The 25,885-nt window shown below is 37.5% G+C and overlaps 1 protein-coding gene across 2 annotated transcripts in view; it reads left to right on the plus strand.

Annotated features, from left to right (window-relative positions):
• Positions 1–3,244: 3,244 nt before the first annotated feature.
• The window catches only part of LOC108711141 (potassium voltage-gated channel subfamily D member 2-like), a 183,770-nt gene continuing 161,129 nt past the window's right edge, over positions 3,245–25,885 (plus strand). Inside the window, exon 1 of one of the 2 annotated variants that reach the window (XM_041586402.1) lies at positions 3,245–5,265. In XM_041586402.1, the coding sequence (XP_041442336.1) occupies positions 4,154–5,265 (1,112 nt within the window). In that variant the 5' untranslated portion in view covers positions 3,245–4,153. The remainder of the gene's footprint in view (positions 5,266–25,885) is intronic. The other variant, XM_041586401.1, reaches the window with a different exon arrangement.

Raw genomic sequence — 25,885 nt, forward strand, 5'->3', positions numbered from 1 at the left:
TTGCTCCTTTCTAAGGAATGACATTACTGTCAATTTTGGTTGAACCACTGCCCCATCTAGTGGTTTCCTTCCAAGCTGGGGATGTGAGACCTGTTCCTAAATAAAGAAAAACACTAAATACTGAAGACCCATCACAATCCTGAATGTGTATTTTTACATAATGAACCTTGATGTTCTGAGTAGAAGAGTGTTTATTCATGGAATGACATCATATTCATATACTTAACCTGCAACATCAGCTCAGTTTATGACTGCAGGTTCAACTCTTTAAGGGTAGCAACCATTTACACACCTGTTAGTTATCTCACTAGGAAAAAGCTTTAACCCCTTTCTATCAGAAAATACCTTATGGGCTCATTAAAGCACCAGAAAGCCCTATATTTCTGTACACTTATTGGCCAAACAGGTTTTCCAAGTATACTGTCACAGGCACATAAAAAGACAAACAGAATGTACGGTCAAACATTGAGGCTGAAAGCTTTCATTCATCTGTTTCTTTTGTATATTATACACAGTAACATAAAACAGAGTATTTATCAGGTACTAATAAATAATTAATTCTCCTTGGGTTCATAATCCCCATTTTGCATCAAGACAAGTATGGTTAAGATGACCACATACACATGTTATTGCACTACAATTGCCCACAATCCACCAACAGCCAAAGCCAACAACCAGACAGGTTTACCATCACTGATATAATACATGGAAAGTGATGTTATTTTTTTTCTAGATTCAGAAGTTAGAAATAGTTAGAAGATCAAAGTGTATTATATTACAAAGTAAAGCAATGAGATCATCATGCCATAGAGATTCTTTGTTCAAGTGTTATTTCACTGTGAAACGTGGCAAAATATTCTATATATTCAAAATATTTCATGCAAATTTGACCAGTAGAGGGCTCCATTTCATCAGCATTTTTTTGATGAGCTTACTAAGTCAGAGCAATCATGGCTGCTCCCTGTCATATAAATAAACATATATATACACATAAATCCCTCCAGAGTGCCATATTTTAGCCAATGTGGTACTGAAATGTTACAGAGAATATATTGAAGTAAAGCCTACTAACAGATATGGCATATTTTCCTTTTATGCCAGTATTGCAGAATGTCTCTGTGCTCTATTACTTCTGAATAATTTGTAATGATTTTAATATATAGAATCTGGATTCAGTACCATCTAAAGTGAAACTGCAATGCCTACTGTTATATTTATACCCTAGTAAAAGGTAGCATGTCTTGACCACTCAGATCTGCATTTCCAAAGGGCAACCTATCATTAATCACAGAAGCTAAAGCTAGCTTCGTGCCTACTTTATTTCAGTGCCTGATCTTTTGCTGTGACCTGCCCTGTCCCTGTTTATATTTTCCCATTGCTGACTTTTGCAAAGTATTGATCAAAGATTTGTTGGCTATTCCCGATTCTTACCTGATCATTGCCTGGATTGTAATTAATGTTGTGCTGTTAGCCTTAGCACTTGGCTTTGGGATCATGTTTATGTATCATTTCTCAATGACCCAGACTGACAAGATAACAGCTTTGTCATCATTGCTTTATTTAGTTCTGCAACTCTTCCTAAAATTGGAATTGTGGGTATATTTCTTGTACATTATGATACATAATGGTACATGTTACATTAATTCCAATACTGCATAGAAATATCCTAGTTATGGTGTATGACATATGCTAATAAAATTGTATTTTCTATTGTGAACCTAATCAACACAGGAAAATCATAGTGTATTTGATTGTGAGCTTTGTGGGCAAAGAGCTCCCTTCTCTTGTCCCTTAACATTTAGTCTTTATTCTTGATTATAAATGTAATTTATATGTATTTTTCTCATTGTATTGTTTTAATGTACACAGTGCTGCTTACACATGTAGCTCTATATAAAAAGATATATACATGCATTCTAGACATCCCATGAATTAAGCTTGCATTTATAGAAAGGATTTGCAAGTTGTGGTACCTACGTTGTGCTAGATTTTTTTGAACTACAGCTTCTTTTTCAAGCCCCTGACTTTTGCTGAAGGTAGCATGTTGGGAATGAAGATTCAACTGCCTCAAGGGTGCTGAAGCTTATATATGTCTGATCTAAAACATGTTATAAGTACCTATTGTCCTATTGGTCACTGGGCAATCTATAGATAGCATTTTATGTTCTCTTTTAGGAGAATTAATTTGCATAGGAACTTTTTCCATATTTAATATGGATTGCCATCTTGGAGTCAGAAAGGATATTTTCCCCCTCTGAGGCAAATTAGATAGGCTTCAAATGGGATTGTTTGCCTTCCTCTGGATCAAGTAGCAGTTAGGCAGGCTATATCTAGACTTAAAAGGTTCTCTTTTTTCAACCTAACTTACTATGTTGCTATGTAATATATCATGGTATGGTAATGGGCAGAAAATGTATGGCCTTTAAATATACAGAGATACTGAGTTAATCACCAAATTGAAACTGTAGTATAATTGCTCATGCAAAAAGACATTATGCAAAACGCTGTTCGCAAGACCAGATGAGTAATGGTTCAGATGAGTTCTTTGAGCGGTGTGGGTAGTTTTTCAAAATACACAGGGTACAGGCCTGCTGTTAGAGCTAGTTATTAAAACATGTGGCCAATCAATAATACCCAAGGAGCATTGCTAGATCCTCTACACTTAATCAGTGCATTTGCCACCAACTTCAAAGACTGAGAATTTGTCCTTTCCGGTAGCAGAGGGCAACATGAACACAGCACAGCACTCTATGCATTGCCTTACCCATAATTTGGATCATTTCAGCGGTGATGCATAGGTCACAAGGGAGGCCCATGTGTCCCCATGTGATGCACCTTACTAAGCACCTTAAAAAAAGGGTTAGGTATTAACTTTTTGTTCTCCTTCAAACATACAGACATTTCCATTTCAATAGGGTGCTGAGTCCAGAGGTGCAGGGCATATGAGCTGGGTGACAGTTTTTTTGGCATAAAGTGTACAAATAAATCACTCTCTAGCTACTGGTAGTACAAAATGAAAAAAAAAAAGATAAAAAGATAAAAGGACACGACCATGCTGCATGCTCAGCTGATAGATAAGGCTTCCTCCTACAGTGTTGCACGAATAAGCTTGATTAACCCTGCTCTGCAAGATTTATTTCTCAAGATCTATAACGGGTCACAATATTGTACGACAGAATATGCGAATGGATTTCAGAAAAGCCAATAAATGGTGAGCCGTACTCCCAGACAAAATGCCTTGCTACAACACAAACCCGTATCTGTTGCTGTCGAGGGATGAAATGGGAAGAGGACGCAGCAGGTTGGTTATGGATTTGTTCAGCACCCTGAACAGCAACAACCTGTTATGGAATTAGGACCTTGCGGCCGAGCCCGCGCCTGCACAGCATGAAGCCACGCCCAGAAGGCTGTCCAGAGGCAGAATGTGGCAGTGTGTGGAGACTTTGCTAGTACAACGGAGCTCAGGCTTCCCAGCTTTGCGGTGCGGCTTCTTCCTGGAACTTGGCTGGAGTGTTGCGGCTTCTTTGTACTTGTTGCTGAGTCTCACTGAACCTCGCACGGGGGATGCCGTTTAGTGTCACACTGGGACTATTACTTTTCCTGGGTGAACATTGCTCTGAAGAGCCCAATGCTTTAAAGCTGCATCCCCCAAATAGCATGTTACGCTGCCTGTTAAAGGAAGAGCGGTCCAAATGAATGGGAAATGTGTTGCATGGAAGTGACCAAAGAAACAGAGCCGTGCAGATGTGTTAATAGGCAATGACAGGGATCGATGGGAAAGGAATGGGCTTGTGTAATTGGTGCAAGAGGCAAGAAGAGTGTGATGGATTTGCAGTAGTTAGAGGAGCGCAGGCATGTGCTGTAATGTGGCTGCCACTGCCGGACTTGAAAGAGGAGACAGATGAGTGAAAGCTGCGCGCAGACAGAGCTCTCCGTGGTGCTGAAGCAGCTCCCTCAGAAGGACAAGTCCGTCAGCAACACATGGTTTGGCTCAACAGCTTCTCTTTCATCCCTGCCTGCTCACCTAGCAATTGCAACAATTAAAACATAAACTGCAGTTAACACCAGAAGGACATTTTTTTTCATATTTGCCAGTGTTTGCCATCTATCTTTTTGACCTCAAGATAAATTAGTAGAAGCAATACTTGCAAACATGGCAGCTGGTGTGGCATCCTGGTTACCCTTTGCCCGGGCAGCTGCCATTGGCTGGATGCCAGTGGCTACAGGCCCCATGCCTCCACCTCCCCTTTGGGAGAAGAAGCGCTCTCAGGATTCTTTGATTGTGTTAAATGTGAGTGGCAAACGTTTCCAAACCTGGCGGAACACACTGGAGCGATACCCAGATACTCTGCTGGGCAGCACCGAAAGGGATTTCTTCTTTAATCAGGACAGTGGGGAATATTTTTTTGATAGAGATCCTGACATTTTCCGTCACATTCTCAACTTTTACCGCTCTGGTCGGCTACACTATCCGCGGCATGAGTGCATTTCTGCATATGATGAGGAGCTGGCGTTCTTTGGCATAATTCCGGAAATTATTGGGGACTGTTGCTATGAGGAGTACAAAGATCGTCGCAGGGAGAATGCAGAGAGACTTTTGGATGATGCTGACAATGACAACCCAGCAGAAGGGCTATTGCCAATGAGTGCACGTCAGAAGATGTGGCGAGCCTTTGAGAATCCTCACACAAGTACATTAGCCCTTGTCTTTTACTATGTTACTGGCTTCTTCATTGCTGTCTCTGTTTTTGCCAATGTACTTGAGACAGTACCATGTGGCATCAGCCCTGGCTCCCTACGTGAGTTGCCTTGTGGCGAACGCTATGCCTTGGCATTTTTCTGCCTGGATACAGCATGTGTCATGATCTTCACTGTGGAGTACTTGTTGCGCTTAGTGGCTGCACCTAGCCGTTATCGCTTTGCAAAAAGTGTCATGAGCGTTATTGATGTGGTGGCAATCATGCCCTATTACATTAGTCTTGTAATGACAAACAACGAAGATGTAAGTGGCGCCTTTGTGACACTGCGGGTGTTCAGAGTTTTCCGGATCTTTAAATTCTCCCGCCATTCACAAGGCCTACGGATCCTAGGCTACACATTAAAAAGCTGTGCCTCTGAGTTGGGATTCCTGCTCTTCTCACTTACAATGGCCATAATAATATTTGCTACTGTCATGTTTTATGCTGAAAAAGGATCACTAAATAGCAAGTTCACCAGTATTCCCGCTGCATTCTGGTACACCATTGTCACCATGACAACACTGGGGTAAGTTCTGTTGTGAAAAAAGTGCTTTGATATCTGGAAGGCAAAGTTGTTGGTTTGTTTTCTATTTTTAAGGCAAATGCCTATTAAAATAAAAACATATGGTATGGTAGGCATAGTAGGGTCGCCACCTTCTAATGCTAAAATTGGTATAGGAAAAATCAATAACTTGTTCCCTCATATGATTAACCAACCCTAATCCAAATTTTATTAAGAGACAAGTAATAAAGTGTGTGCGTTTGTGTGTGTGCACACACAAGCAGATCCGGACTGAAAATTAAAATAGGCCCTGGCATTTCAGGTACACAGAGGCCCAATCAGCCCACACAGAGGCCCAAACAGCCCCCACCAGCCCACTAAATACTGACTTTCTATGGCACATTATAGCAGCCCCTCTGGCATTTGCCAGAGCCCACAGATTGCCAGTCCGGGCCTGCAGACAAGGGATATAATTACATTAGCTGTCCTCTGATGCATTATGAATAAAGCCATCCCATTCTATTGGATGCACTGTGACAAACCTAGCTATAGAAACATTACTAAATAAAAGAACTGTACATGTACTAACAAATGCGCTCAGCTTCCCTCAACCACAGTACAAGGACTCCCAGAATCCCAACACATAGCTTCCTCCTGGTGCCTTGCAATATCCTAGAACTTCATTTCCCAAGAAGTGAACCATACAGCCCACCAAAAGTGAAGCGCCCATACTTCCATCAAACAAGATGCCACACCGTGTGTCTGTATCAAACAACTTCCAAAAAGTGTCATAGTGAAGCATAATCTTTGCCCATACTGGTTTAAATCTATAGAAGTGGCAACTCTACAGGATTGTAGTTATGTCTGTCTGTAAGACAAGAGGGAATGAATAATTTTAACAACACATAATCTAAACTTTCCACTGCAATTTTCTGATGGGATCTGTGTGAAAGTGCCTTTTTAATCTCTTCACTGGAAACAGCATGGGATTTTTAAAAAATTACAGATTCCAGTAATCTTCAATTACTGACCAAGGAGGCCTATGTTAAACCTATGACACACGTTACATTGGGATGCTTAATCTCACCACGCAAATTTAGTGTATTACCGCAATGTGTTTGTGATGTGCGAGGTGTACTGCAGCACCGTAGTATACAAGAGGCCAAGCATAAGAGAAGTGCTACCTTTCTTTGATATTTTGCTGATGCAGAGGATCTAGCAATGCACAATGGAGTAACTGAACTAAGCCAATGCGACTTGCTTCATACAAGTGTTAGTAAACAATGAAAGCTGGCATAAACTATTATAGGTAGTTCACAAGGTATGGGGATTAAAGGGAGCTTGCTCACTGTAACTACATGTCCCATAATGCATCAGGGCACGAACACATAGTCTGAATGGAGGAGTGCTGTTGAACGAGATGATGTGGGGTTGATGGTATTCTTTTGTGGCTGGTTTAGGTAGCTGTTCTACCATATTTAGAAAAGATATCTGATCTATTATCTGGAAACCTCTTATATAGAAATTGTTGAAATACAACATTTCCCGTAGAGTGCCATTTTCCAAAACAATTCTCATTTTTTTTGTATTTGCTTTCTGTTTCTAATAATTAGACAGTACCTTGTATATTTGGATAACTAAGTTGTCATAAATACATATTGATAGCAAACTAGTATGAGTTTTAATATTTCAAAGTTTTTAGTAGCTTTAACAGCCCTGGAGCTAAAGATTTTGGAAAGCCCTGTATTCAAAAAAACCCAAGTCATGAGCATTCCAAATAATTGATTCCATACCTGATCTTAGTTGGAAGCTCTATTGTGCTTACTTGCAGAAAACAAAAAGGGTATCCCACAAATTCCTGAAATGAATTGTGGACTTTAATGTTCATGCATTATGAAATCAACAGGGAGGAGCTGACTCCAACCCAGGTATTATACATAAAAGTAGAAGGGTCTGCTAATAAATATATTAAATATATTTAGCTTGTAATTTAATATGTTCTCATATTATTCATGAATAAATTGCACGGCCTGTTTATTAAAAGCATATTTAGGTAGGCCTTGATGATGATAATTGTTTCACATTAATTGACCTTCTTTATAGCAACAGTGTATCTGGTTGTGCCAGAAGAGACTTCTCAACAGATTAGCTTACAATATAAGTATAAATCTTAAACTTTACATGCAAAAAATATACTCTGTAATATATGTCTATTGTAATATGGATTTTTTTATTTTGCATGATTTGCATGGTTATCTCTAGCATTTCTTTCCTAAGCAATGAATTTGCAATAGTTTGCTGTAACCTGTTGGTCTAACCCTGTAATAGTGTCTGAACCTTCTGTTGCTATCTCTGCTTGGGATGCAAATAGAGTTGAGCTGGTGGTGCAGAACATGAAGGGCAATACGCACATAAAAAACTAAAACAATAGGGCATAAACACACAGATAAGCAATCCAAGGTGAAGGTGTATTGTTCTTCTTTGATAGGATAAAGATATAATATCAGATTACTTGCTGCTATGTATCAAATGTGGGTTTCACTAATTAGATACAAGCAAAAGTATTTCAAATGATTGTGTATGTGTGTTTGACACCAATTAACATATCTGACCTGTAGACCCATTCTGATTAGATATCCTTGTGGATCTATCTGCTGCCTTTAGAGTACACCGCATCTTAGCTGTGGGTCCAAAGGCTCATGCACTCAAGCCTTTGGCGTTTCAGTTTTGTGTGTGTGGAGGTGGTTTATTGTGTGTAGCCCATGTACATGAGTCAGTATGTTAAATGGCCTTTTAGCTGGGTGACAAAGTGAAAGCATACTAAGGAGTTTGATGAGAACCAAGACTGAATTTACGGTATTAAGGAATAGCTCCATGACCAGACTTAGGAAAGATACAAAGTAATCAATAGAAAAGTTGGTAATCATAAGGTTTAGTCCATATAGTTGACCAGTGGACAGGGCAAGTAGGAGAGTGAAAACCAAGTCTATAATCAGGCTATAGGTTATGGAAGGTGGTAGACAGCCAAGGTGTCAGGGCAGGTGACAGCGTAAACCAGACCAAGGACCAAAAAGCAAACTTAAATAGACTCATACCAGTAGGTTGTTAACACCTTGCTTTAATAAGGTAGAAGATGGATACAGCGAAGAAAGGAAAGGTAGTACATGAAACTGAATTCGCAAAGTCTCCTGTGGCTCCACAATTAAAAACAAAACTCCAGCTTAATATACAGTCAGGGATTTGAATTCTGAGTGGTCTTAACACCATTACAAGCCAATGACACTAACAATTAAAAACATGTTTAAATATTTGTGTATTGTTTCGGTCTAAAACAACTAAAAGCAAGATATTTCTTGCCTAGAACAGTCAAAACATTTTCTTCCAGGAGATTGCTAGAGAGCACAGTTCCCTGTTTATGAGAACTCTAGTACTAAAACTATGCTGCCTATGGCAGTTGTTAGCACTGTTGGGGAGAGCAAAAGCGAACATGAGCGTTTTGTCAGATTAATAGTGCCAATGATTAATATAAGCAAAGCAATATGTAAATGGCAAGCAGTTGGAGGGTGTTTTGACTACAGCTAAAAGAAAATTCCTGGTCTAAATGGCCACTTTGCCTTAGCCTGAAGACCTACAGGGCCTTTTTGGCTGCTCCCATTGCTCCAAATGAAAATATTTTTACAAATTATATTGTATTTTTAAATGTATTCCTCTTTTATTTTTGTACTGGTTGTCCTGTAATTACAGCGGAAGGCAATTGCAGGGGCACCATAACACGAATGCAACCGCTTCTAATTATATAAAATCCAGACACAAACTGCAGATTCTGATATCACATTTGCAACCTATTACCTGAACCAACCTTTGTTTTTTTATTTGGTCTTTTTTAGAAAAAAGTGAAGCATAGCGTTAAAAAAAAAAAAGAACTGTACTTATATTTCCCTGGCTAGCTAGCCCCTGTGCTGTTCACAATCATGCATTCAGAAAATTGCACATTGAGGTTTAACAAGAGCCAGGGGCGCTTCGCCAATGAGGCGATTTGAGGCTGTCGTCTCAGGCGGCAGCGCCCCACTAGGTACCAGGAAGGCCCGGACTCGCAATCTGTGAGTTCTGGCAAATGCCAGAGGGGCTGCTATAAGGTCCCATAGAAGTCAGTATTTAGTGGGCTGGTGGGGGCTGTTTGGGCCTCTATGTGGGCTAATTGGGCCTCTGTGTACCTGAAATGCAAAGGCCTATTTTAATTCTCAGTCCAGTCCTGGTACCAGGGGCAGCAAAAATGCCGCTCCTGGTACTTTAAGAGCCGAATTTCAGGCTCTTCTAGCACAGAGATCGCAGTTAGGCTCTCTGTGCTAGTGTACTGGCCCTTTCGAGTTCTTTTTTTATACCTCGAATGAACTCACAACTCGAATGGTTTGTAATTCAAGAAAACTGGATAACAACCCAAAAACTTTAACTGATCGAGTATTTGGAGGGAAAAACTCGAATTGATTGAGTTTTCAGGCAAAACCCTCTGAAAAACTCGAACATCATGAAGGCTATTAAAATCTTCAAATGGTTTGAGGGACCTCTGCCATTGAATTCTACATGACCTTGATGGTGTATTTTCAGATTCAAGCTATTTCCAGGGTTGGGGTATAATAAATCTCTAAAGATTTGAGTTTTTTGAAAAAAACTTGTAAATTCAATTTTTTTTTAACCCGAAAATGTGATTTTTGACCAAAAGAAAAACTTCGAAAGATTGAATTTTCATGGAAAAACCTTACTAAACCTCACTAAATAAACACCTTAATATCTAGGCTGTGCTTTTCACATCATCTCAATTCTGAGGTCCTGCTTTCTTTCTAATAAACACAGCTATCACAAGTGGTTAAACAGGCTGTTTACGAGTGATGGCCCAGAGCAGAACTATATGATGCCATAGAGATTGTATATATGAAATATGTGTATGAAAGCTAAATAATTAGTGAAAAGTCATTTTTATTTACCATTAACTAGAACTGTTTTAGATCATTTTTATTTAATAGATTCTAGTTGTAACCCAGTATGTTGTTTTAAATGTCTTATTTAATTATGGATCGTTAAACACATCAACAACAATATCAACAAACTCTCTTAAACGTAGCAATGGTGTAACCTTTTGATGTAGAAATCTAATGGTTGTGAAGAAGATAAGCCAAGAGTGATCTTTTTAGCCATGCACATCAGAATACTATGATACATCTCTTGCATTTGCAGATACACTCTTTCCAGGATCTACTAATTTTGCCTTGAAGGTACAGATTGTCAATGGGTAATAGTTGATCTATATTTTACTTATCCTGTGGACATAGAATTTCTTTAAGTCTGGTTTGTTTGAAGTTTGTCTAACCTACTCCCATACAAGCTGTTCTTAGAGAGACAGAGGTAGGCAAGCTATGTCTCCCTCATTATTTCTCTCATAAATACCTTTGCCTCTTGTCTTCAGCTCACTCTACTATCTTTATTTCTGTTCTGTGAGATAACTAAAATACAAGTTGTGTTGGACACATATTTATCATAGAGGTTTAAAGTGTGAAAAATGAGTAAATACCTTACAAACATAGGTGAATTTTATACTGTATTATCTTTCTGGTATCCCCAGTGTAACCCTGCTGGTTACTTTATTGTTCCGGAGTTGAAGGCGGCTACACAAGGGCTATTCTATAGTTTAGTTTTGGACCAATGTCCAACTTACACTAATTTGCTTTGCCTTAAATTTATGAATCCTAAGGGACATGAAGCTTGAGCCTCATCCCATCTATTCCAAATGGTACCACAACATCAAATGAAGGAAATATTAGTATAAGTTATGTGCTATAACAGGCTAACTGCAATCAACATGGTTTGCTAAACTGCTTCTTGTGGGCCTCATCATTACATTTAGTATAAAGAAGCTACTCAGATATATCACTGTGTATGGCCAATGTGTCTACGCAGTGGTCAAAGTTTTCCTTATCTTTTGGTCTAGAATACCTGAACAAAGTCTCTGTATTTATTTATTTATAGCATCTGTAAATCAAGTGTCTGGTAACTTAACCTCATCCCTCCCCACAATTGTGTTCAAACAGAATTGTGTAAATTTATTCTGGTTTGGACAGTATAACAAGTTGTAAGTGCATCTCTTTGCAAAATCCTCTTAGCTGGCCTACATTATCGTGAAAACCTGTGGAACTTCATCCTGCACTTTCGTTCTTGTGCTGTAGAAATGAAATGGCTATTTTTCAGTCACTTGCTATTGTGCATGACAATGCAAACAGGATAATTGCACCATAATTACAGAGACTTTGGCTTGGAAAAAATCTCAAGTCAGCATTGCCAGGAAGGGGGCAGGAATCTGCACATAAAATTGTTATAAAATATAATTACAAATATATTACAATAGCATGACGAAGATGTAAAGATAACCTATAGGATTTTATTATTATATTATTATATTATATCTTGCATAATTTTGTAAATTGCTAATTTTGAATATATGACTGCAGCTATGTTTTTATAAGCATGAATGTGTATTTTAAGACAGCACGTATATGTTCAACTTTACAATAAATGCTTTTGGGTAATGGCACAAGTGGTGTAGTCAGGAAACATCTCAACAATCATTCATCAAGGATTGCAGCAGGCTGCTTACCTATTTAGTGGGGATTGCCAGAGTAGTAGATTTACTGGTAATTATTGTTCCTGCTTCCATACATTCATTGCATCAATTAGTAAGAAGTGTTCTGTATCTCCATTTTGCCAATGAGACTTTTCCATGTGCAGAGAGACATTGTTTTTTTGACATTATCCTACTAATTAAATCACCTCATCAGCATCCTCAACAGACATTATATATGTATTGTGATATTTCCGCACCTCACTGAAAAAAAGTTTTCAGTGACTTTAAATGGTTCATTTACATTAGCACATCATAAAACAAAAAAGTGCATATCACAAAAACATGCATGCTTAAACACTATCACAGTGGTGGTACTTACACCTACCTATACATGATCTTTGCACATCTGTTTTGATTATAGACAAGAAGATGCAAAATACAGGGTGCATGGATGTAAGGGAACACTCCTGCACTGAACGGATGTTAATTTCTGGGTTCCTTTAAAGTGTTGCGCAACCGACTTGATCATTGATCCACAGTAAAATAGTTTTTGTTGCCCCACACAGTGGTTTTAACTATTAGGGATGTGTGGGTACACCCCCTTGGGGCCCATCTGAGCCACAATAAGCACATTGTGGGCTGCAGGGCCTGGGGATTTTTCAGTGATGCATGCAACGGCTTTGAGTTTAAAGGAAAGGGGAAGCAGAAGGGGCCCATGTGCACATCCTGCACCCGAGCCTCACCTCAGCTAGTTATGCCAAATTTTTTTGTGAAAAATAAAAATATAACTTTTTTCAATATAAAACGACACGTACCATGCAACTTAAGCTTAAGTTGAAGCAGGGTGTATGGGGAATGCAGTTGAATACATAAGTTTGTTAAGAAAAGCTCGAGTTGCATGCACAACAAAGCAATGCTGTAAAGCCCTGTGTGAGGAAACTTGATCCAGGGAAAGCTAGCTATTCAGAAGTGGCGTTTGGATAACAAAGGCTTGCTCAATGGACTAGTAGTGTTCAAGCCTTACCTTCAACGTTATAGCTGACAGTTACACAGAAACTGGAAGTCAAACTAGTACAACTCTATTGATACCTTAGAACTGAATTAATGTGATGTTTTTGTTTGTTCAGCTGCTGCCTATTCTTGAGCATCTCATAGCTCTACATATGACTTGGCCTAGCCAATATCTAACTCTGATGTTATATTTCTGTACAAATGTGCAATCTGCACAAGAAAGTTTCCCATAAGCATCTGGGTGCCAGGCACTCAACAAAGAAATGTCTAGATCAAAGAGACGATAAGGTGAATTACTTTGTGTCACTTGGTTGTGCGCTGGTCATGCAGTATCTGAACATCTGGGCTGCCCAGAGGTATGTTGACAAGCAATATTGATTGCTTTCTCCATGTGTTAACTACACCTGAATTTTTTATAAACAGACTATAGATCTGTTTGGTCATGACATTCTGGAAAAGGGCAGGCACTCTAAAAGAATACCAAAATGAGGATTGTAAATGCAGACAGTATTCATTGTAGATGACAAGACCGGTTCTGTCTTATATGTTGTACCTATGACTTACTCATAGGCCTAAGTTCTAGGTACAGAAAGATATGCTAAAGGCCCATCTGATGCTGTATTATCTACCATAAAACGTAATTGCTTTTACAATCCTGATCTGACGTAATCTCTTGGAGTGCCTGTTAAGTTTATGAATGCTTTTCATCCACAGCCTAAACTATAGATCAAGGCCGAGTTTCCTTTATTATTAGTATTTGTTACTTAGACACTTTTTCTATCTGATTATGGCCAATAATGGTCAGTTTTATGATAATAAATGCTGAACTTGCAAATTACTCCTAAATGTTCCTGTGGCCAACTACATATGCAGAATAGCTGATTTAATTGCACAACTATAGATTTTTCTGGGGGTGGTGCAATCCCTCCATAGGCTTGAGTCCTGATTTCATTTGTAATTAGCCTATGGAGGGATCACACCGCCCCCAGCCCAGCGTCACTGAAACACTCAGGAAGATGATTTAATGGTGTCAGAAGGTCAACTTTACTAAGGTTTGCTGGGCTAAGGGCAGCTTTGGGGAGCTTTTAGCTGCTTATATTTTTGTGCAGCTTCTTTTCACTGATATCGACACATTCCTATTTTTATAGGAACGTGTCAGAATCACTTTAAATGTAAATGTTTTTGTGCTATTCTTCATTCAGGAAGAAAATAGCACGACATGATTATTTTCCTTCCAATACCAAAGTATGAAACATCAGTGTATGGTTTCAGGCACGACAGGCTCATTTTAAATGCTGGTAGCTTTCTGATTACATAGTATGCTGGAAAGTGTCAGGCAACATTTGAGTTATACATGAGTTTTTTTTTTTATTTTGAGTATTTCTCAATGTTTAATATATCAAACATCGGGTTCACTATACAGTGTCTTTAAAAATAGACAAATAAATGGCTCATGTTGCTTGACCCCATATCTGCACAGAGTATTTTTAACAAGCTGTTGTAGATGTTGCAGACAGTACAGTCTGTAGGAATAATGCAAGAGAGAAGAGAGAAGGAATATATTTTTAATAATTCCTTATCAAATTTCTGCAAACCTATAAAGATGTATAGTGTTTTTTTTTCCAGAAGAAATTACACTGCTTTAGTTAAAAATGTCTGTGATTTGACAACAAAAGCATTAGACAGTTAATACATTTTAAATTGCTCTTGGATTGATTCAAAAGATTGTAATAGAAATGAATGTAAAATTCCAGACCATCAGCTAGAGACTTATGAAGAACCTTTCCCTTCTAGCAATGTAGCGCCCCATTTATTTCATTTTCTAGGTTATGATTAGAGATGAACAATTTAGCTGCTAAGACATTTATTTGGTTCACTGAGTTGTATTTCACAGGATAACAAAAAAAAGAAAAAAGTAAATAAAATGTAAGTAGAGAAAAAAGTGACCGGCACTTCTAGAGTTCTTATAGCGGTTCATCATGCATGAAGGGACTGTGAAATTGAAACACAAAAAACAGACTAGCCTACTCTGTTTTACTGCTGATTTAGTGTGATAGAACTTTCCATTTCTTGGCATCAACATCAACATAAAATGACAGAGTATCTCTTTAGGGGAATTAGCCGTGGGGGCAAGTAACACTTTACTGTCCATCTCCCAAACATCTCAGCTTACATTGTGCTTCTGGGCCCTGAGTTCTGCAGGTTTCCCCAGAAACAGGGGCCTCAGGAAGAGAGGGACTGGCTAAAATGTAGGAATAGTGGTGTTGGTGACACATTCTTTAGCTAGGGGTATGTAAAATGCATGTCTGTCAGAAATGAATGACATACCTACAAATTATATCTATTTTTCAACCCAAATATGTTATAGCATTTAGGGGTTTATTTATTAAAGGGGAATGATCACAAAAAAATGAAAGTTTAATATAAGCTTCATCCTACGGAAATAAGAAACTTTCTAAATATAAATAATTAAATATTCTGCATTGTTTCTGAAATAATCAAGTTTATCTTCACTATCCCTCTCTCAGCATGTTTCTCTTCATTCTGTCTTCATGCAGCAGTTGGCTGTCAGATATTCATTGACAGTTAGATCCAATATATATTATAGGGGGCTTCCTTTCCTAGCAGATTAATTAGAGCTCACTCAAATAACTGATTCCAGTACAAACAAAATCTAACAAAATAGCTGCCTTTTGCACAAATGCTGCATGTAGAGAGACATGATTTCGGGTGATTTTAATAGAGTAAGCTCTAATACATCTTCTAGGCAAAAAGAGCCCCCCCTATTAGATATATTGGATCTAACTGTCAATGAATATCTGACACCCAACTGCTGCAAGAAGAGAGAATGAAGAGAAACAGATACTGAGTAAGGGATAGTGAAGATAACTTGATTCTTTTAGAAACAGTACAGAATTTTTAATTGATTATATTTAGAATACTTCAGTATGCTGAAGCTAATATTAAATTTTAATTTTCGAGATAGTTCCCCTTTAAAAGACCAGTTGATTTTTACCAGAAAAATTCAGGTTTTCAAATGTATTTTTCAGTCAAAACTCGAATTTTCAGTTTTTTTTTTTTTTAAAAAAAACTAAAATTTTTCATGATTTATTATACCCCAAACCTGGAAATAGCTTCAATCTGAAAATACTCCAGCTAAAACCTGTCAAGGTCATGTAGAAGTCAATAGCAGAGGTCCCTTTAAACATTTGAAGATATTTCTAGCCTTTATGATGTTCTGTTTTTTTATCGGTGGGTTTCGCTCCAAAACGTGGGTGTTTGAAGTGATTTGAGTTTTTTCCCTGAAGACTCAATTAATTTATGTTTTCGTGTTTTTCATCCTGAATTCAATGATTTGAGTTTTTTCCATCTGAGTTTTTTCTTTAACAGAAAGCATTCCATTTGTGAGTTCATTCAAGGTGTAAAAACCTCACACGCCTCTAAAACGACCTTTGTTAAATAACCCTCTTATTTATAAATAACACATTTTTATTTTACGCCACAAACGTGTTCACTAAGATATACAAATATCCTAGCAACCTTGACAATCCTCAGTTGTTGTCAGAGTTTTACAGAAATTGTAATATGTGTTTGGGATCTGTTATCTGGAAACGAGTTATGCAGAAAGTTCCAAAATATGGGAAGGCCACCTCCGTGGACTTTATTTTTAAAAACAAGTTATCTATTTTTATGTAATAGAAAAATTGTTCCTTGCACTTGATCCAGTCTAAGATATATTTACAACAATATGAGTTTATTTAAGTTAAAAAATGTTATTAGACTTAGTACAGTGATCAGAATTACAGAAGGACCCCTTATCTGGAAACCCTCAGGTCCTGAGCATTCTGGATAACATCCATAGTAAATTGCAGCACTCCCATGTAGCAATAAAACCGTGTTTATTACAATATGACATCTGGCACAGCAACGTTTCAGACCTCCCGGTCCTTTCTCAAGCTGACAAAGTATGTAACTACAAATTTGTGACTTCCTTAAAATATCCACACTGACAATGCCCTCTAGTGGTAACAATGTATCAAAGTGCTTTGTTTAAAGAAACATTGTAGCAAAATATATACATATGTATCGCCTCAGTTACCAAATACATACAATATCATAATGCATTTATTTATAACATAGAAGCTAACTTAGCTTTTTGTTGCTTCACTTGTACATTCTTTGGTAGCCACTAGAAGATAAACAGAGTAACTGTTTGCATTCTGGATAAACAGATGACTGTTTGCATTCTGGATAACATGCCCAATACTTGTACAGCAATAGATGAAGTTTGATTTCCTTATTTTATTTCCATAAACCTTTTGCAACTGTGACATTGTGTTTTAAGGACATGTAACCCTCCCCCTCTTCACAAAAATGTAATCAGTGAACAGCCTCTTTGAAAGCTTTCGATACCTGCCACTCTGGTTGTTAACAGTAAGGCTGCAGCATTCCCATAATCACTTAGAAATCATTTTACTCCTCTAACCCACGCTGCACCCTCCCTCAGGAATTTACAGTCTTTCTCAGCTCAGATTACTGAACACACCCTCTAGTCTAACAGCCAATGAAGAGATAGCATTGATGGTTCTCATAGAAACTCTAGCTGTCTGATCCTATTTTTTCTCCTAACCACCTCTCCTGAGCGGAAATACACAGTGATGGGCGAATTCGTCCTGTTTTGCCGAAAAATTTGCGGATTTCCCACGAAAAATCATAAAAAACCCGCATTAAAGTCGATGGGCGCCCGAATAATGTTGACGCGCAACAGTTTTGACATAAACTCTGAGAATTCGCCTCAAATTCGCGCCTGGCGAATTCATTCGCCAATCACTAGAAATACGTTATATAATACTATTGTAGTCTTCTTTTTGTGATATTAGAGAGAGAGAGAGGGAGAGCGCGTTTTAATTGCATAATGGAATGAATGTAGAATATGAACTTGTATTATAACTGCATAATGTATGTGTATTACACTTTCTTGAATATGTAAAATGAACTGTATAAGCCTGTAAAAATACAGCAAAGAAAACAATTAATGGGACCTTCTCATTTGGGTACTATCTTAGATAATATATATATATATATATATATATATATATATATATATATATATATATATATATATATATATATATATATATATATATATAATATATATATGTTAATGAGATACTGACACCATTGTTTACATCTCCCATAACAGTGTCTTTGCATGCTATTTATAATGTTTCCAAAAAAAATATTTGCCTGATGCTTTCACAGAAACTGTGAACTGACAGGCTGAGATGGAAGAGTAAAGTTTAGGAACTTCAGGTAACAATTACTTACAAATGCAGGTCTATCAGCAAAATACTATCAACATGACCTATAGGTAACTTTCAGGGGGTTATTTATCAAAGGTCGAGTTGTGTTTTCCCCAAAAAATTTTGTTTTTTGAGGGTAGTTTTTAGGCAAAAGCATGAATTTCGGGTAAAACAAATTCCAATTTTTTTTGGTTTTATAAAAAAAAAAGAGATTTTTTTTGGGGGTTTTTGTAAAAAAAAAAAACTTCGATTTTTCAAGATTTATTATACCCCAAAACTGGAAATAGCTTGCATCTAAAAATAATCCAGCCAAAACCTGTCAAGGTCATGTAGAAGTCAATGGCAGAGCTCCTTGCAACCATTTGAATATGTTAATAGCCTTCATAATGTTCAGGTTTTTTGTGGTGGGTTTAGTGGAAAACTCGATTAATTTGAGTTTTTGGGTTTGTAACCCAGAAGTCACTCAAAGTTTTACATTTAAGGTTTTTCTTAAATTAGAAAAAATTCAAGGTATAAAAAACCTCACAAAACCTCACAAACCTCAACCTTTGATAAATAACCATCTTAATGTACATTAATATTTTAAAGAGCATTTTTAGGTGTTTGTTTACTAAAACTCAAATTAATCTATTTTTTTTATGCAAACAAAGTCGACCAACCTCCCTTCCATGAGTTTAACTCATTTATCAATAATTTCAATTCAATAAAATGAAAACCTCAATTTTTTTCAGATTATCCAGCACAGATCACAATGCCAAAAAACAACTTCAGGTTTGAGATGTATTTTCAGATTTTTAACAGCTTTGGGGTATTCTAGTTTTTTTCCACAAAAAATTTGCATTTCCCCCTAATAATCTCTACCAAAAAATCAAGGTTTAATAAATGGGCCCCTAAGTGTTGGTATCACTAAATGATACTGGCATAATAGGGCCAGGAAGCCCATCACCAGGGTAATTCTACACTCAACTCAAAATATTCTGCCAGTGTCAAACTTTTATATGCCAAAATATTCAAAACAATGCATGGATTTTGGTATTTATGATATCAGACTGTTGCCTGTTTGATACTAACAATTTATTTAACTATTAATTCTGATGAAAATAAATCTCTACATTTAAATTGCATTCTTTGAAGCAGGCAATATTAATATTGGCATTGTAAGGGGCCAATGAATAGTACTCAATATTAGTATATAGAATATACATAAACAAAGAAACCTATATATTGTAATATTACTTATATTTCTTTATTTTTAAAGGGGTTGTTCACCTTGAAACTAACTTTTAGTATGATGTAGAGAGTGATATTCTGAGACAATTTGCAATTGGTTTTCGTTATTAATTATTTGTAGTTTTTGAGTTTAGTTCTGGTTGCTAGTGCCCAAATTACCCTAACAACCATGAATTGATCTAAATAAGAAACTGGTATATGAATGGGAAAGAATAGAAAGACGACTAATGCAAATTAGCAATAACAATAAGGGGTTATTTACTAATTTTTCAGATTATGGGGCGAAACCCAGCACAGATCACAATGGAGAACAATTTAAAAGTTGCTTGGAATTAGCCATTCTATAACATACTAAAAGTTAACTTAAAGGTGAACCAACCCTTTAACTGTGTTATTCATTTATTTTTTGGCATGGATTCATTTAAGCTACAGTACATTATGGGAGTGATTTATCAACGGTCGAGTTATCTTGAAAAAGTCGTTTTTCTAGGGTAATTTCAATTTTATTTTTCTATTGTCCAACTTAAAGTACAATTATCTGTAGGGTAGTAAAACTAGTTAGCACTGAAATGTTAAAAAGCTGAAAATGGGAGATTAGAGGCTGTAGTTTAGGTTATGAAATAAAAACTGCGTGACTTACAGTCATAGCATTTATTTCAAGTGTTGCACGTTCTTTTTAATTATGTGTCATCAAAGTTTTTTGTAAGGTTTAAAGTATATAATTTGACATAATTTGCATTTGCCTAACCATAATGTATGGCCGTGTTCTATGTAAAGTGTTTAAACACTATTTTGTGACTGAGTGGGAGGTATGAAAGTGTAACAAATAAAATTCAATCCTTCTTCAACGCTGATTGCAAACTGCACAAGATTCCATACAGGCTTCAAGAAATACACATCATGAACGTGTTGTAGGCTGTTTCATTAATGAGTTGCAGCTTTGTTGCATGCACTGCTTCACTTATTTATTGAAGAGATAATGGGAAATAGCAGGTTTTTTTGTGAACTCATAAATAATATGACACAAGGATATTAAGTTTACTGAGTTGTGAAAGGAAAGCTAAAACTTGTGAGGACTGGTGTATTACTATTAAGGAAAAATATTTTCTTCTGCTTTATGGTCATTCTTTACATTTATATCATAATATTTTCTGTGTTTATCAAAATGTGTGGTCAAGGATCATCAGAAATCTTTAACATTACAGCTATACTGTATATCAGAGGTGCCCAAATGTTAGATTGGGATCTACCAGCAGACCTTTAGCTGGGGATCAGTAGGTCTCAAGACACTGTCAACAAACAGCTTGTCTAAATCACCCTCCTATATTCCTTTATTCTTTTCAGTCAGATATTTATTCTGTTAATGTTACATAAGAAATAGATGTTTGTTAAATATAGCAATATAATTTCTCTCTTAAATCAATAATATTTAAGTAATATTTTCCATGGAACAGAATGCTAATAATGCTTTTGTGGATGTAGATCATAATGGAATAACATCAAAAGTAGTCCTCACATTAGTAAAGTATGGGCACTCCTGCTGCTTCCAACACATTTTTTTTTTACATAGGGTCGAATATCGAGGGTTAATTAACCCTCGATATTCGACTGCCGAAGGTAAATCCTGCGACTTCGAATATCAAAGTCGAAGGATTTACTGCAATTCGTTTGATTGAACGAAAAATCCTTGAATCGAACGATTCGAAGGATTTTAATCCATCGATCGAACGATTTTTCGACTAAAAAAAAGCTAAGAAAGCCTATGGGGACCTTCCCCCGTAGGCTAACATTGCACCTCGGTAGGTTTTAGGTGGCGAAGTAGGGGGTCGAAGTTTTTTTTATAGAGACAGTACTTTGATTATCGAATGGTCGAATAATCGAACGATTTTTAGTTTGAATCGTTCGTTTAGAAGTCAAAGTCGTAGTCGAAGGTCGAAGTAGCCAATTCGATGGTCAAAGTAGCCAAAAAAACATTTGAAATTCGAAGTTTTTTTATTCTATTCCTTCACTCGAGCTAAGTAAATTTGCCCCTTAGAGTGCAAATATCACCATTCCATGAGGCTCTTTTATACTGGGCAGTAACCCACAGTTAGTAACCAATCATTGATTTTTTTCAGCTAGCTGCACGTAGAACAATGAGTACATACATTTGATTGTTTGCCATAAGTTACTACCCAGGTTCAAATGTTTCCAGTGTTCATACATTCTCTGTTTCAACCTGATGAGCCAACACCATTTCCCTAGAATATGCACAACAGTTAGTGATGGGCGAATGTATTCGCCAGGCGCGAATTTGCTGTGAATTTCTGAGTTTCACCGCCGGCGACTAAACTCGCAAAATTGCTGCAAAAATTCGTCATTGAAAATTCGCTGGCATCAAAATATATTTGACGCCGGCGACAATTCTGCCGCTGACGACAATTCCGATGCCGGCGACAATTCTAGGCGCCCATTGAGTTTAATGGGCATCAGAATTGTTACCAGCATTGAAATTGTTGCCGGCGCAAATTTTTCACAGTTTTTCTGGAAATTCGCTAATTTTTCAGCGAAACGGGAGAAATTCGCGCATCACTAACAACAGTGAGTGTGCACGACCATGCATGCTGAAGTTAATTGCCATTTTAATAATGGACTTCTGTACACATCTACTCAAGGACCCTGAAGGAATTTGTTAGTTCCTCTCAGTCAGTAATCTGAACTTCAAATAACAGTATGAAAGGAAAACTGCCATTGACAATGAATAACAATTTTAAATAAATAATAATGGAATTCCTGTTATAGTATAGATGATATAGATTTAAACTTTGTCAATATTTACTTGATAACTGGGATTGCTGTTTACACTGTAACTGTAGCACTTGATAAATCTAATCTGGTCAAGTCTAAACTGGGGAGGGTGAAGATATCTAGAAATGACTCTCCTTGTGAATACCCAAGAACAGATGCAGAAACATAAACTTTAGCTTGATAACATTTTAAGGCCAATGATAAAGAAAAATCCATCTTGCTACAGATATGTATTTTTGGTTATCATCATCATCATCATGTATTTATTTATATAGCACCGACAAGTTACGCAGTGCTTTCCCTTAGTTTATAACAAACAAGGGTATACAGAGTGCAAAAGGATTAGAAGCCCCTACTCAAGAGAGTTTACAACAAGATTAGGGTACAATTAGGATACAATTGAGACATTAGGATTTTAGAAACAAATTTGTAATTTATGATACAGCAATGACTGAATAATTAAGGTACAATAAGCTTTCCTAAATAGGTGGGTACTTAAGGAGCATTTGAAAGTTTGAAGGTTTGGAAGGAAGGATACGATCTGACAACTTGAGCAGAGAGTTCCAGACAAAAGCGGAGACCCGAAAGAAGTCTTGTAGACAAGAATGATCTGAAGTGATGAGAGGAGAAGTGAGGCAAAGGTTAGAAGCAGAGCAAAGGTTGTGTGAGTGTGTTGTGTGTTGTGTTAAGGGCCTTGAGTGTAAGCGTGAGTAGTTTGAATTTGATTCTAGAGTAGATTGGGAGCCAGTGAAGGATATGGATGCTCCCATAAGGATATGCTTATGGGAGCATCTGATGTTGACCTGAGAAATAGATGAATGTTTAGCAGAAGCATTTAGTACAGCTGACATGCTGGAATACCTGTGAGGAATAGGTTGCAGTAATCAAGGCGGGAGATAACAGACTGGATAAGTGTTTAAGTTGAGTCTGAACTTGATGCACAACTAAATAAGACAAGATTTTGCAAGTGTTTGGATGTGTGGTGAAAAAGACAGATGCAAGTCTAAGAAAACTCCTAGGCAGCATGCCTGTATGGTCGAATGAAAGGTGGTGTTGTTAACTGTGAGCGATATTTGAGGGTCAGGGGAAGATCTTGGAGGAAATATTATAGTTTTAGAAAGATTCAGTTTCAGGTGGCACTGAAACATCCAGGAGTAGACAGCAGAAAGGCAGTTTGTAACTTGGGAAAGGACAGAAGGAGAGAGGTCAGGAGTAGAAAAGTAGAGTTGGGTGTTATCAGCATAAAGGTGATACTGAATTCCAAATGACTGAATAAGTTTTCCTAGCAAAGTAGTATAGAGCGAGAACAGCAGAGGGCCTAGAACAGGGCCAACAGAGAACTCCAACAGAACAGGAACATTGTAGGAGTAGAGTTAGAGAAAGTAACTTTAAAGGAATGATCACACAGATAAGATGTAAACCATGAAAGAGTAGTGTCATGAATGCCAGCTGAGTATAGAATGTCTAGGACGAGTGGGTGGTCAACTGTGTCAAAGGCTGCAGAGAGTGTCATGCCCAGTAGCCTAAACCCCGCACTGGAATGACCAGCAGGGCTACTGGGTCAGTATTTAACGTGTAACTAAGAGGGAGTAGGCTGGTAAAGATGCTTGCAAATAGGTGTTTATTAGCAACTTACTGGCTCAGGAGTAAAATGAACTACAAACGTCCAAAATAGATACAGTTCAGCCACAAAGGAAGTCAGGATTCTGGAACTTCAGCATGGGGGAGAGTCCTGGAACAGGGTCAAACTGGAGATAGGCAACAGGAACAATGACCGGGTGACCAGCAGGAAACAAAACTATGAACTGACAGGGAGGGCAGCGAGTACATGGTTTTTCTTAGGGCCCTTTGCTGAGAGCTAATAAGGAATAGGCTGCACCTGCCGGTTAACACAGAACAGCTGAGTAATTAACAGCGCCAGGGCTAGCCATAGAATCTTCAGAAAAGGGTAAACCCATACCTCAACCTGCCAGAACAGTAAAGATGTAGGGGGACAGGCTACAATACAAAAGGTCCCAGGTTCAAACCCCAGCAGAGGGATAATTCCTTACAGAGAGATCTAGAAGGTTTTGTATGGAATAGTGACTTTTAGACTTTGCCAGGAGAAGATCATTAGTTACTTTGGTGAGTGCAGTTTGAATTGAGTGTGTTTGGCAAATGCCAGATTGCAGGGGGTCAAGAAGAGAGGTGTGAGTGAGATGCCGGATCAGACATTTGTAAACAATCCTTTCCAGCAATTTGGATGCAAATGGAAGAAGAGAAACTGGACAATAGTTGGCAGGAGAGCTGGGATCAAAGGAAGGCTTTTTGAGGATAGGCGTGATTGTTTGTATAAAGATGGAAAAGTACCAGTAGAGAGTGTAAGGTTAAATAGGTGGGTAAGTGCAGGAGAGAGTGTGATGAGAACACCAATGGATGATTGTAGACAATTGACAAATATTCAAAAGCCAAACAATGGCTTTTATCATTGGCCTTTAGAGTTCTTCATATGTCCCTTAATATATTTAATAAATAGTAAGTAATAAGTATTCTGCTTACAAACCACCTACTATGAAGGGGTTAGGTTCCCTGCACAATACAGATTCTAATAATTAACAGTATTAATGTCTTCTAAGTAAACTGCTCCTCTGGGATCATGATCTAAAAGTCACAACCACAGTCATTTATCTTCATTGTTTCACCTTCCATTGTATCATGACATACAACTGCACAATGCAATGCTGACACACTAGAGGACTGAAGAGTGAAACATGAGATATGGACTATGTTGCTGTTGAGAAGAACAATAAAAATAATTGTGCCTTATGGAGGCACTGAAATTGGAAGGTAAAGTATGGAGGCTTATTTATAAACCAGCCACAAAGGGTGAAAGACATGCATTGTACTAATGGTTACAATAACTATTTACTCTGATTATCGGTCTTATTATCCCAGTAACCTGAGACAATTCTAATTGCAATGTTGCGATTGGACAAGTCCAATGCCAATTTACCCTTATGGCAAACTGGTAGATTATCCAGGGTAGGCTACAAACAATAGGACTATGCCAGTAACCACTTGAGCAAGTCCATCTTTAAAGGGCATAATTAAAACAGGGTGGAATTACAGTTCATGTTTGTAAAGAATATTTAGAGTACTCCACTGTGCATCCTTTTAGAGAGGTAAGTTATCCCTTTCACTTTGCAATAGTTGAGATCAGGTCACAATAAGAAATAAAATCTTGAGGTGAGTCTAAACCTAAATACTACATTCAAAGTGAATTCATGCAGATGTAATAACTCAAAAGGCCACTTTTTCAGTTTTCGTTCACAAAGAGACATTTTGGACACAAATATAATCTAGAGCAAAGTGTTATTAATCAAACATATAAAATTATTTCTGTTTACAAATGTGTTGAAACATTTGCTCCTAGTGAAAGATTTCCTTTAAATGAACCTTCTCACTTGACAGTTTTCAGGATCTGCGCAATTAAATAAAGTAGCTATTTCAGCAACTTACTTGTGTAGTCATAGTCTACCAGTAGTCACAACTGACAGTAGCACTGTCACTAATTCACTGTTCTAGGTCATGAAACTAAGATTGATTTTCCATCCACTTTCCTCATCCCTATCATCAATACTGTTTCTGGGATACTTGGTGCATTCCTGTGACGCTAGACTTTTAGACCTGATGATGGATTTGCAGTGATTTAAGTGATTAG

The sequence above is a fragment of the Xenopus laevis genome, chromosome 3L (assembly GCF_017654675.1).
Source record: "Xenopus laevis strain J_2021 chromosome 3L, Xenopus_laevis_v10.1, whole genome shotgun sequence".
Taxonomy (NCBI): domain Eukaryota; kingdom Metazoa; phylum Chordata; class Amphibia; order Anura; family Pipidae; genus Xenopus; species Xenopus laevis.